The sequence below is a fragment of the Oryctolagus cuniculus genome, chromosome 1 (assembly GCF_964237555.1).
Source record: "Oryctolagus cuniculus chromosome 1, mOryCun1.1, whole genome shotgun sequence".
NCBI lineage: Eukaryota > Metazoa > Chordata > Mammalia > Lagomorpha > Leporidae > Oryctolagus > Oryctolagus cuniculus.
In genome coordinates this window covers 166,826,666-166,839,188 of record NC_091432.1, presented here as the reverse complement: position 1 = coordinate 166,839,188, position 12,523 = coordinate 166,826,666, and the positions used below count along the sequence as shown (strand labels likewise).

Sequence of the window (12,523 nt, the reverse complement as noted above, 5' to 3'; positions counted from 1 at the left end):
GGTGCAGGGCCCAAGCACTTGGGCCATCCTCCACTGCACTACCTGGCCACAGCAGAGAGCTGGCTTGGAAGAGGGGCAACTGGGACAGAACCCAGTGTGCTGGCGCCACAAGGCGGAGGGTTAGCCTACTGAGCTGCTGCGCCGGCCTGTAAGTATATGATTATAAAATATACCTAAGAGCTCAGTGTATTATTTTGAGAAACAATTTTAAAATTTGTAACTATAATGGTAGGTTAAAAAGAAAGAAAAAGAGCAGGGCATTGTGGGGCAGTGGGTTAAGCCACTGCATGCAATGCCAACATCCTATATTGCAGTGCTGCTCTGCTTTCCCCTGGGAAGGCAGTGGAAGACAGCCCTAGTACTTGGGGCCCTACCACCCACATGGGAGACCTGGATGGAGTTCCTGGATCCTGCCTTTGTCCTGCCCCACCTGGGTTATGGCAACCATTTGGGGAATGAAACAGGGGACAGAAGATTTCTCTTCCACTCTGCTTTTCAAATAAATAAAATCTTTAAAAAAGGACAAATTGTTGTATGAACCCATTTACAAGAGGTAATGGCTTAACAAAGACAAGAAAATCAGCATTTTAACAGATTTCCAAATAACCTGTGGAAGCACCTTGACCATTCTCTGTGATGGACGTCTGTTTGAAGCAGCCTCCAGCCCCTCAAGTGCAGACAATGGACAGATTCACAGGGTTGTTATAAAACTGTCTTGGGCATGTGTTTGGTGCCCTCTCAGGATTTCTTCCAACAGTGAAACAAATTAAATCTACGTGAGTAATTGTTTTGAGCATATGTTAATATGTCTTAATTTGTCTTAATGGCTTGGCCATGGGCTGATGCCTCTGCTTGTACTCCAGGACCAAGCTGGTAATAAAAGGCTTCATAATAATGAGATTGTTGGTGGAAATATCTTAAACAAATACATCCCCAGGCAGTCAGCCAACTCCTCTCTGTTGGAGCACAGCAACTATCTCACAGACTTTGAGGAAGACTTTTATTTCTCATTCCTCTAATCTACTTCAGTTCTACCAATGTCCGGAATATTACAGAAATTTTTTCAAATCAACATACTTCCCTACATTCTACAGTTATCCCTCTACCTCTCCAGTCATCAATGATCAGGGGCAAAGCTTGTCCTGAAACCCAGATTCTTGGATGATTTGTAATATGCTATTGAGGACAAAGGTGGTGACCACCAGAGAGGAAGGGAAAATATACAGGACAACATTTTAAGCTTTGAAAACCTCTATAATAGGGGTATATTAAGGACTATAAAATGTCAGTCTGGGGCTGGTGCTGTGGTGGGGTAGGTAAAGCCACCACCTGCAGTGACAGCATCTCATATGAGTGACATATACTCATCTCATATGAGTCATATACTGTGACACGGTGCTATTTTCCATCTTTTAAAAATAAGGACCAGTTAAGTAACTAACTTATCTAGGGTTTCACAATTAGTAAGGACAGAACTGGGATTCAAACTCAGGCAGTGTGGTCCCTGAGTCTTAACCACCGGACTCTGCAGCCCCTCTGTGACTACATCCTCTCCTGAAGCTTGTTCAGGTGTCCCTGTGTAGAGAACGGCACAGGGGGGAGTTAACCACTCCGGCCTGCTTCCCTGCCTACAGACTCAAGTCCAGACCCTTGAGCAAGCCACATGGAGCCAACAAAGTGGCATGCTCACCCCTCCGTCCCATTCTCCTCCCCATGGTCCAGGCATTCCTGTTGAAGTCTCATGGTCCTCCCAAGACGCTATGCCTTCTGCTATTTCCTTCTGTGTAAAATATTCCTCCTCTTTCTCTTCATTCCTATCTTTTAAAGTCACATCCCAACATCTCATCCATCTCATCCACTGTCCTCATTCCCACAAAGCACTACCCCACAGCCTTGTAATGTGTGCTCTTTCTCTTGTTGGGGCAGGATTTAACTTTGTATCTTGGGTGCCTAACACAAAGCCTGGTTCACTGAAGATGGAATGAACGAATAAATGGTCTCTCAGCTTCGTGCATTCAATGTAAGAGGTCCAGTAGAATCCCTGCAGGTTTCTCTCTCTCTCTCTCTCTCTTTTTTTTTTTTTTTGCCATGAAACACAATCAGATTATCTCCCAGCTGAACAGAGCTGTGAAACAGACCAGCACCAGCTGAGGCAGAAGGAGTGCTCATTCACGACTGTCTCTCCAGGCTGCCCTGCCTCTGGGAGAGACTGAAATCGGGCATGTTTATCTCTGGTACTTTGTATTTTATTATTTGTGCAGGTGGCACATTCATTATGGGAACTTTATTCCTTATACACTGCGTGCTGCTCCTCTAGTTTTTGGATCAAAGATATTGTGGAAATCAAACTTCAATAGCTGGGTTCTAACTCAACACAAATTTCTTGATGATATTAGGGAAATGTTTAAGGCATGTCAGTAAATCTGCTTAGGCCATTCTGCTTTCCTGGTTTCCAGACAGGGCTAGAGAAATAGAAAGGAAGCACTTTAAGATGCAGGAAGAGCCCATTGGCTCCAGATGTAGCAAAAAGGCAAGAAGTTTGTTCCCAGACTGTAGTCTTGGGCTACAATCTTGCCTCCCCTAGTGGAGATTTTCAAGTCAATAAATTGCTCAAAGTGATAATTTTCATAGAAACTGTAAATAACAGACCACTGATATTTTAAGAAAAGCATTGTGCTTTCCCAAGCTGAAACTGACACTAAATGCTCTTCACCACCCCTGTTAACCAGTAGCAGCTTATATTTAACAGCAAGTTGTATAACCAAGTGATCATGCATCTTCAAACCCTACATCCTCTTGCCAATAGGGGGCCTCCTGGTGCTGGCTATCAGAAGACCTCCGGTGCATGACCCAGTGGGTGACAGAACCTTATTCTCTTAGGGTTATTTTCTGTGAGTCTGTTTTGATGCAGTTGTGGTTAACAAACAAACATTTGTTCAATACAACTGGATCCTATTTCAGGGAGGAACATGACCTGGTTCTTTTTGATGTAGGACAAACAGGCAGAAAGTTAGTTTAGGATCATTGAGCTGGGAGTCACAATGTGAAATTCTATCCTCCTACTTGTCAGTCAAAATGCCAGCTTTCTGGGGAGGGATGAGCTTCATAGGGTACCTGGGGGGAAGAAGCCACGAAAATATGGATACTGATCTCCACATGGAACTTCACTCCTGGAGACGCACCACCCTGACCTCATAAAAGGGATGAAAATCAGGAGTGGAGTGGCTGCCAGGGATCCCTTCTGTCTTCCTTCCCCCACACCTCCTCCTTTCAGCTGCCCACTCCTGATGGGTATTTTTTTTAATGGGGCAATCCATGCTCATGTGTGTGTGTTTGCTTTCTCATCTTTGGAATAAAATTTACCTTACGTGGGTCAGTACTCAGAATTCTGGTCTTTGTGTGCGGTAAGAGGCTAGAGTAAGAAATTAATGCCCTCTCACCCACATCATTTCCATGGAGGATGTGGGATTACTTCCAGATACCATGAGAAAAGTAATGCAAGGCCTTTAAACAACACCTTCCCCAGCCCAAATCCAAACATGTCCTCTCTTACAAAGCTCGAATTCAACAGTAAAGGTCTCCCAAAACCTTGGCTGATTCTATTCTGCTCCACCTTCGGGGCATTTATACCCACTGTGTAGAGTGGTGATTTATCTTGTCACAGGGATTCCATCTCAACTAGACTGTATCGTGAGAGTCAGAATCTAGTCTTCTCTTTCATCTACAGCAGGATCAGTTTCAGCCTGGCCTCCTGTTCTGGTAAATAAATGTTTTTATTGGCATAAAGCCATGCTCCAATCATTTATCTGCTGTACCTATGACAGCCAGAGTTGGGAGGCTGAACAGAAACTGTATGGGCCACAAAGCCTAAAATCCTTACTACCTGGACCTTTGGAGAAAAATCTTGCTGACCCCTGCTTGGGAGCTAACTGACTCACAAATGTATTCTACATCTGGCTGCTGTTTAACCTACACTACTTATATTTAAGCTTTTATATAAGGATTTTTTTGTTGTTGTTAAAAAGTAGCAGAAAATGCTGCTATGGTTGAGGTCAAATCCTAAAAATTTTGAAATCCAGATGCAGATGCAGCAGTGACAATCACTGAAAAGTTTCAATAATATTAAAAAAAAAAACTCCTAAGGGTGGGATCTTAAGTTTATCTTCAGAGAATCTGCCTACAAATGTAAATCTAATTACCCAACCAGTGCTCTCCTGAGGAAACTGAAGTCACTGATAAACAGAATGCAAATGTTTTCTCCTGCTGTCTAGTGTTTTGTATTTACCTTGCCTGGGAGGCAGAACCAGAGCTAGAAGTCACTCCCAGTGGCTTGGGGGGAGCGAAGAGGATAAACTTGGAATGCACTTGTAACTGGTGCTGCTGCATGAGGATTGTGTGCTTTTGTGCCAGTAGGCATTTGTAGGAAACCCTGGGGCTCAGGTGTCATAGGGATGGTGAGGAATGTATTTCTCCTTGCTCTGTTGGAAGAAATGTGCACAGGACCTGGCAAAGACTTGGCCAAACCTGACCTGGACAGACACCAAATCCTGCGAGCAGGGTGGGTTTACAACAAACTAGCAGGAACTAAGACACCAGGTCTACCTGAGTTCTCTGATGGGGCCCACAGGGCAAGGCCAGCCCTTGTGGCTGCATGGCAGGGGGGATGGTTTCTCCATATGCCACCACCACAGCAAGCATCTCAGGAAGAGGTTGCCTCCCAGGTCAGGACAGAAAGGCCTGTGCGAGAGCAAAGCTTGGGCCTCCTAGGCCCTGGTGTCAGGTGCCCCTGTCTGGGTGGGGTGGTGCTTGGAGGCAAGAGGCTAGGAGGATCCTTCCTGAGCATGGCCAAGAGCATCACAGAACCATGCTGGGAGAGCACGGGAGTGCATGGAGGGGGCTGTTCTGTTCCTACGCCGGTCACAGGAGGCTCTGCTCATCATAATTTGGGTATTAAAGAAAACATGACTTGGACCAACATTGTGGTGTAGTGGGTTAAGCTGCAGTCTGGGACTCGACTCTGGCATCCCATAGAAGTGCTGGTTTGAGTACCACCACTCCACTTCTGATCCAGCTCCCGCTAATGTGCCTGGAAAATCAGGGGAAGATGGCCTAAGTGCTTGGCCCTCTGTCACCCAGGTTTGAGACCCAGATGAAGTTCCAGGCTCCTGGATTCAGCCTGGCCCAGCCCAGGACCTTGTGGCCATTTTGGGAGTCAATCCACAGACAGATCTCTCTCCACCCTCCCACTGCACTGCCCCATAACTGGGCCTTTCATATAAATAAATCATTTTTTTAAATGACATGTATTTAATCTCAGATCTGGACTGGGATTGCATGGCAGTGTCTGTGGATGGGGGTATAAACGGTAGGTGGTGTTCTGTCTGTTAGCACCCACACAGTCTGCCCGATAATGCCTGCAGATTGCATCTACAATGCTGTTTCTCTTTCTTTTTTCCTGTTTTAAAGGACATTTGAGACATTATATCGTTTATTTGATACATAATTCCACATGCATTTATAAAAGGTCATTTTCTAAGTCTGTGCTATGGCTCAGCGGGTTAACTGTTGTCTGCAGTGCTGGTATCCCATATGAGAGCTGGCTCAAATCTCTCCTGCTCCACTTCTGATCCAGCTTACTGCTAACACACCTGGGAAAGCAGTGGAGGATGGCTCAAGTGCTTGGGCCCCTCCACCCATGAGGGAGACCCACAAGAAGCTCCTGGCTCCTGGCTTTGGACCATTCCAGGTCTAGCCATGGCTATTCTGGGGAGTGAACCAGTGGATAGAAGCTCTCTCTCTTCCTGTAAATGCAGCCTTTCAAAGAAATAAATAAATCTTTTTTTTTAAAAAAAAGTTATTTTCTTGCACAACTATATGCCATTATCACCTCTAACAAAATATCATTTTCTTAATATTATCGAATAGCTAGTACATATTCAAATTTCCCTGATTAACATGACTTATTAACCTCATTATCACATAAAGAGGGATTCTTATTGTTTAAAAAAAAAAAACCAGAAAACAAAATGGCTGTAGAGTATTTTTATGTCATTAGATGGCTTAATGGCAGAACTTTTCCCCCTACCTGTTAATGTGGCCAGATAGGTTCCCTGATGCAGAGGCACAGATTATTAGTGTTGGTGTCTTGCTGTCTATTTCCAATGTATGTATCCCTAGGGAACTCATACATTACTTCCCACTCTCCACCCAACTTCCAATATGCATTCTTTTTTTTTATTTGACAGGTAGAGTTATACAGTGAGAGAGAGAGACAGAGATAAAGCTCTTCCTTCCGTTGGTTCACCCCCCAAATGGCTATGGCCGGCGCTGTGCTGATCCGAAGCCAGGAGCCAGGTGCTTCCTCCTGGTCTCCCATGTGTGGGTGCAGGGCCCAAGCACTTGAGCCATCCTCCACTGCCTTCCCAGGCCACAGTAGAGAGCTGGACTGGAAGAGGAGCAGCCGGGACTAAAACCTGGACGCCCATATGGGATGCTGGCGCTGCAGGCAGATGATTAACAAGTGAGCCACGGCGCCGGCCCCCTCCATATACATTCTTATTTAATACATTTATAAATTAAGCTACTGATCTCTGAAATTAGGTAGGCTTTTGTAATGTGAAAACTTCCCTTCTTGGGGCTTGGTTGTGGCACAGTGAGTTAAGTCACCACCTGTGAGGCCAGCATCCCATATGGTCACCGGTTTGAGTCCCAGCTGCTCCACTTCCCATCCAGCTCCCTGCTTATGCACCTGGGAGAGCAGCTGAGGATGGCCCAACCCATATGGAAGATCTGAGGAGAGTTCTAGCCTCCTGGCTTTGACCTGACCCAATTCCAGCTGTTGTGTGAGTGAACTAGAAGAAGGAAGATCGCTCTGTCTCTCCCTACAGTTCCCTCTGCCACTTTGTCTTTCAAATAAATAAATAAATCTTTTTTAAAAAGAAAGGAAAACTGTCCTCCCTGTATATTTTCTGTGGGCCTCTTCTGGGTGAATCTGAAGCCTGCTGCAGGGTGGAGGAAGGACCTGTAAGCAGGAGTGTAAAGGGCAGTGAGCTGGAGGGGACAGGGAGGAGAGCTGGGAGGGGGAGCAGGGCAACTAACACAGGCAAAGTCTGAGACACACGGAGCAGGATCCACCCCACCTTATAAGAATAAGAAAACGCATAGCATGGAAACAAACCAAAGTAGCACAATCACCTTCAAATAAGGAAAGCATAATGGGTCCTGTTTTCTTATCACCCAGACTGAACCACTGATAACCTTGTTTTGATCTCAACTTTTTTTTTTTTTTTTTTTTTTTTTTTGACAGGCAGAGTGGACGGTGAGAGAGAGAGACAGAAAGGTCTTCCTTTTGCCGGTGATTCACCCTCCAATGGCAGCCGTGACCGGCACACTGCGGCTGGCGCACCGCACTGATCTGATGGCAGGAGCCAGGTGCTTCCTCCTGGTCTCCCATGGGGTGCAGGGCCCAAGCACGTGGGCCATCCTCCACTGCCCTCCCGGGCCACAGCAGAGAGCTGGCCTGGAAGAGGGGTAACCGGGACAGTATCCAGTGCCCTGACCAGGACTAGAACCCGGTGTGCCGTTGCTGCTAGGTGGAGGATTAGCCTGTTGAGCCACGGCGCTGGCCATGATTTTGCATCTTTATCTCCGGACTATGCTGGGGAACTGGGGGAGTGGGGGTAGGGGAGAAGTGAGTCTAGAAGTGACTGGGTCTGTGCTATTACTCTGGAAGCGCCAGGTTATGCCACTGGAATGCTGAGACCTGTAAATTATTTTCCTAGATTATTTCCAAGGCTGAGCTAGCACAGCACGCGAAACACTCAGAATTCAAATATTGGTTATTGATTGCCAAGAATGGCGTATGTGAGGCTGGCACTGTGGCGCAGTGGGTTAAGCCACAACCTGCAGTACCCACATCCCCTGTGGGTACCAGTTTGAGTCCTGGCTGCTCCACTTCCTATCCAGCTCCCTGTTAATGCACCTGGGAAGGCAGTAGAAGATGGCCCAAGTCCCTGGGATCCTGTACCATGTGAGAAACCTGGAGGAAGCTCCTGGCTCCTATCTTCAGCCTGGCTTAGCTCTGGTCTTTGTGGCCATTTGGGGAGTGAACCAGCATATAGAAGATCTCTCTCTCTCTCTCCTTTTCTCTCTGTAACTCAGTCTTTCAAATACATAAATCTTAAAAAAAGAGAATGGCATATATTTTCAAACACATAATATTACAGAACTAGTATATTCATGCATGCATTTTTACCTTTTCTAAAACCTGGATTACTACATGAGTTTTAGATTTGCTGCCTAATGTGGATTAACTTTCTTTGCTTTTCCCCATAGATACAACAATTAAATATTGTCACACATCAGGCTTATGATTGTTGTACAGATGCATGCAAAATGCTGTGTATGCACAATTCTGAATATTTTTCTTGGGAGAGAGCCCAGAGTTTTCATCATTTTCTCAAAGGAGAAAAGGAAAAAAAAAGAATCTTCGACATGGAAAAAGCTCTAAGGGGTTAAAGCTGTGATGCCTACAGGGCCAGGATGAAAATATAAAAGAATAAAGTGGACAAGGTATTGAGCAATAGGGATGATAGAAACTCTGGCATCCCCAAATGCATTTGGTCTACTTAAATGGAATAGCTGTTCCTGGCTCCAGATGGAGACCTGGCCCTAGTGTTTGCAGATCTTAATTTTTTCAGAGAAAGTAGAAATCTGGATATTTACATGAAATATTACAAATTTCAAATGCTGATTATAATTTAACAAATAAAAAGACATTAAATAGGTCTCTCAGACCACTAGGCTTAAAATAAACCAGGCATTCTGAAATATAATTAAATACATAAATAACAAAATTAAATGTTTTCTTTAGGTTTCCAGTAAGTCAAGAACACTAGGATCATTTAAGAACAAAGCTCCCAAGAGCTTTCCGGGCTGACCAGAGTTTGGCATTTGGGAAGTTCAACGGTCAAATGTGACAGCTCTCCAAACAATGCAGTTGCAGAATGAAGCAGATCCCGAAACCACACCCCCCTTCCCCTTCCCCCACAATGTCCAGGAGTCAACAGATCAGTGCCAGTGGAAAAACATGTTCTAGAAGAAGACATATGCAGACTCCTAACTGTATGGTTACATAAAATCCTGATTTTCAAACAGGTCATCAAAGAAGGAGGTACCTTTCTCTGACGGGAGGAGAGAACTTCCACTTTGACTATGACCTTGTCTAAATATGATCAGAGTCAGCGAACTCAAAAGGCTTCCATAGCCTTGGCAACTCATGACAAGAGCCTAGGGTGATTACTGATGCCATAAACAAGAGTGTCAATTTGTTAAGTCAATAACAGGAGTCACTGTGCACTTATTCCTCATGTAGGATCTCTGTCCTTAATGCGGCGTACATTGTGATTTAATGCTATAACTAGTACTCAAACAGTATTTTTCACTTTGTGTTTCTATGTGAGTGCAAACTGTTGAAATCTTTACTTAATATATACTAAATTGATCTTCTGTGTATAAAGATAATTGAAAATGAATCTTGATGTGAATGGAAGGGGAGAGGGAGTGGGAGAGGGGAGGATTGCTGGTGAGAGGGAAGTTATGGGGGGAAAAAGCCAATGTAATCCAAAAGCTGTAGTTTGGAAATTTATATTCATTAAATAAAAGTTAAAAAAGAATCTTGATTTTCAAGCTGACAACACTAGTGATGGCCATGTCACATCTTAACAGCTGCCAGAATTATGCTAAGTATAAGAAATGCAACAAATGCCATTCTGTAGACCAAATTAATTTTTTCTACATGAGGAATCTTGCTGTTTACAGGCACCATGCAATATAATGATCAATAAGAGAAAAGTCCATTTCCAAAAATGCAGTTGTGTCACAAGTTCAGGTGTTAAAAATACTAGCACAGGGGCCAGCACTGTCGTGCAGTGGGTTATTGCCCTGTCTGAAGCGCAGGCATCCCATATGGGCACCGGTTCTAGTCTCAGCTGCTCCTCTTCCGATCCAGCTCTCTGTTATGGCCTGGGAAAGCAGTAGAAGATGGCCTAAGTACTTGGGCCCCTGCACCCACGTGGGAGACCCGAAGAAACTTGTGGCTCCTGGCTTCAGATAAGTGCAGCTCTGGCCATTGCAGCCATTTGGGGAGTGAACCAGTGGATGGGAGACCTCTCTGTCTCTACCTCTCTCTGTAACTCCTTCAAATAAAGAAAATAAATCTTTAAAAAAATACTGGCACAATCCACAATTAACCATTTGCTATAGCACCTGACTCTTGGTCCTCATGGCAAATTTCCAGGGTGAGTAAGAAGCAAGCTCTGAGTTCCATGAGGGGTGGAAGTGGGCGGAGAGGTTATATAAGCAGAAGGAACTGAAGACAGCAGCTGAGGGGTTCTTAGGAGTGCAGGTGCAGTTGAGAAATGAATGAGAAAACTTCAGAAAACACAAACAAAATCGACAGCCACATTTTTCCTCAAGACATGAGCTGACATTTCAGTGACCAACTATGCCTTTTTTTCTTCCTTCTGTGCCCTAGATAGAAGTGTATTTATAACATGTTTGAAAGTGGCACCTTCCTCAAAAGACATCAGATGCTAATAAGGAAGCTTGGAGCAGTGGTGGACACTGCTACAGACACAAATGACAGAAACATAATATACACTTTCCAAGTGAGGAGTGTGTGTGCGTGCATGCATGTGTGTGTGCAAGAGAGAGAGAGACATGCCCCCACGGTATTTCGTTTTTCCAAAATTAGAAAAGAACAACTTGGGAAAGTTCTCTTTAAATAACCATAGAGAACACCAGTTTTCTCAAGGTACCTGTAATCATGCTGGATACAATTAATGGCAGAGTGACGAGTTTCAGCATCCTCATCAGGATTTCTCCAGGAAAAGCAAAGTAGAATTTATCCAGAGTTGAGAGATTGCTGTATTCTCGAACCAAGACTCCTATGACAATGCCTAGGAAAAATAAGAGTTGCAAAGAAAAAAAAAAACACTGTTGAGTTCTCCGGCATAAATTTCAGTGGAAAAATACTCCAAATGCACAAATTTTAACAGCAAGAAAGCAAAAGTTTAGAACTCCACAAGTCTATAAAATTTAGGTTTAAAAATACCCACATTTTGAGAGGTAGCCAGTAGAAAGTACACATTGTTTGGTAAATCTGTAAAAAATATTCTTGACATGAGAATTTTTGCTTTCATTTCTTCCCTATCAATTATATTTATCTTAGTCAATCAAATATAAGTATTTTGTTTTTACATACCACTTTTATTCTTTTCTACTTGTGGAAATATTTTACTATAATTTACACATCAGTTTTTCTCATATTTCTATTATAAGTTCTCCTTTAATGATCATCCTTATAATAAATGCTCTTCCCTGGTTATATAAATTTTATCATTTTAACAGGAAAATATACTTTCTGATTTATTTTCCATGTTATCTGCCAATTTTGTTCTCTAATGCTTTGTATTCTTTTCAGTTATTTCTCAATAACAACATGTTCAAGTTTATGTGATCAAGAAACTTTTTATAGTCTGATCCTAAGGATCTTGTACATTGAGGCTTATAATTATTTGAGTAGGGACATGTTCACCATCAAGAAAGGTTATATGTTCTCTGAAAAAGCCTGCCTTAACTAGAATCCTATACAAAATCTTCGAGTTATGCAGAGAACACAATTTAATGATGACTTTGATAACTAAAAATCACAAATTCTTAATATTTCCTCTTCATCCTGTTCCAAATAGTTCTAATAACATCTAACTACTGCACCCTTCCTGCCTGCTAACACATACACCCCTTTTTAAAAACTAAGAAATAAATGAGCTGGGATGGCTTTCACACAAATTCCCCTTCATCAGCCTCTAGTGGGTAACATGGGAACTGGAAGAGAAATGGCTAAATGGTGGGGAGATTCAACAAGGATATCATCAGATACAGGAGGTTAAAGCCCCAGCCTGCAGCACCAGCATCCCATATGGGCACTGGTTCGAGTCCCAGCTACTCCACTTCCAATCCAGCTCTCTGCTATGGCCTGGGAAAGCAGTAGAAGATGGCCCAAGTCCTTGGGTCCCTGAACCTATGTGGGAGACCCAGAGGAAGCTCCTGGCTCCTGGCTTTGGATCAGCTCAGCTCTGGCCATTGCGGTCATTTGGGGAGTGAACCAGCAGATGGAAGACCTCTCTCTCTCTTTCTCTCTCTCTCTCAGACTCTATCTTTCTTTGCAACTCTTTCAAATAAAGTAAATCTTAAAAAAAATTAAACACTCATTTTTTCTTATATTATTTAGGTTGCTTCCAGTAAACTGGCTTGTATGTCGGTATGTCGAAGAAAACTCAGTAAGTGAAAATAAAAATGTGTCTCTATTCCCAAACCAGCCCCAGGACACCCTGTTGAGTGGCAGAATAACCCCATGTGCCCCCATCTCAGGGTTTAGATTACAATGATTAACTCTTCCTCCAGTCATCTCCACTCCAAATGAATGCAGTGCTTTTAGAAATAAATGTACTTGCTATTGCTG

General features: G+C 43.6%; 2 protein-coding genes across 6 annotated transcripts in view; one reads left to right on the top strand and one right to left on the bottom strand.

Moving 5' to 3' along the window:
* The window catches only part of GLIS3 (GLIS family zinc finger 3), a 797,279-nt gene that overhangs the window by 80,277 nt on the left and 704,479 nt on the right, over nucleotides 1–12,523 (top strand). The gene's annotated exons all lie outside the window — the stretch shown is intronic.
* The window catches only part of LOC127493723 (excitatory amino acid transporter 3-like), a 60,035-nt gene that overhangs the window by 39,939 nt on the left and 7,573 nt on the right, over nucleotides 1–12,523 (bottom strand). For both annotated transcript variants that reach the window (XM_070051570.1, XM_070051566.1), the window contains exon 2: nucleotides 10,818–10,958. In XM_070051570.1, coding sequence (XP_069907671.1) covers nucleotides 10,818–10,958 — 141 coding nt within the window. The remainder of the gene's footprint in view (nucleotides 1–10,817; nucleotides 10,959–12,523) is intronic.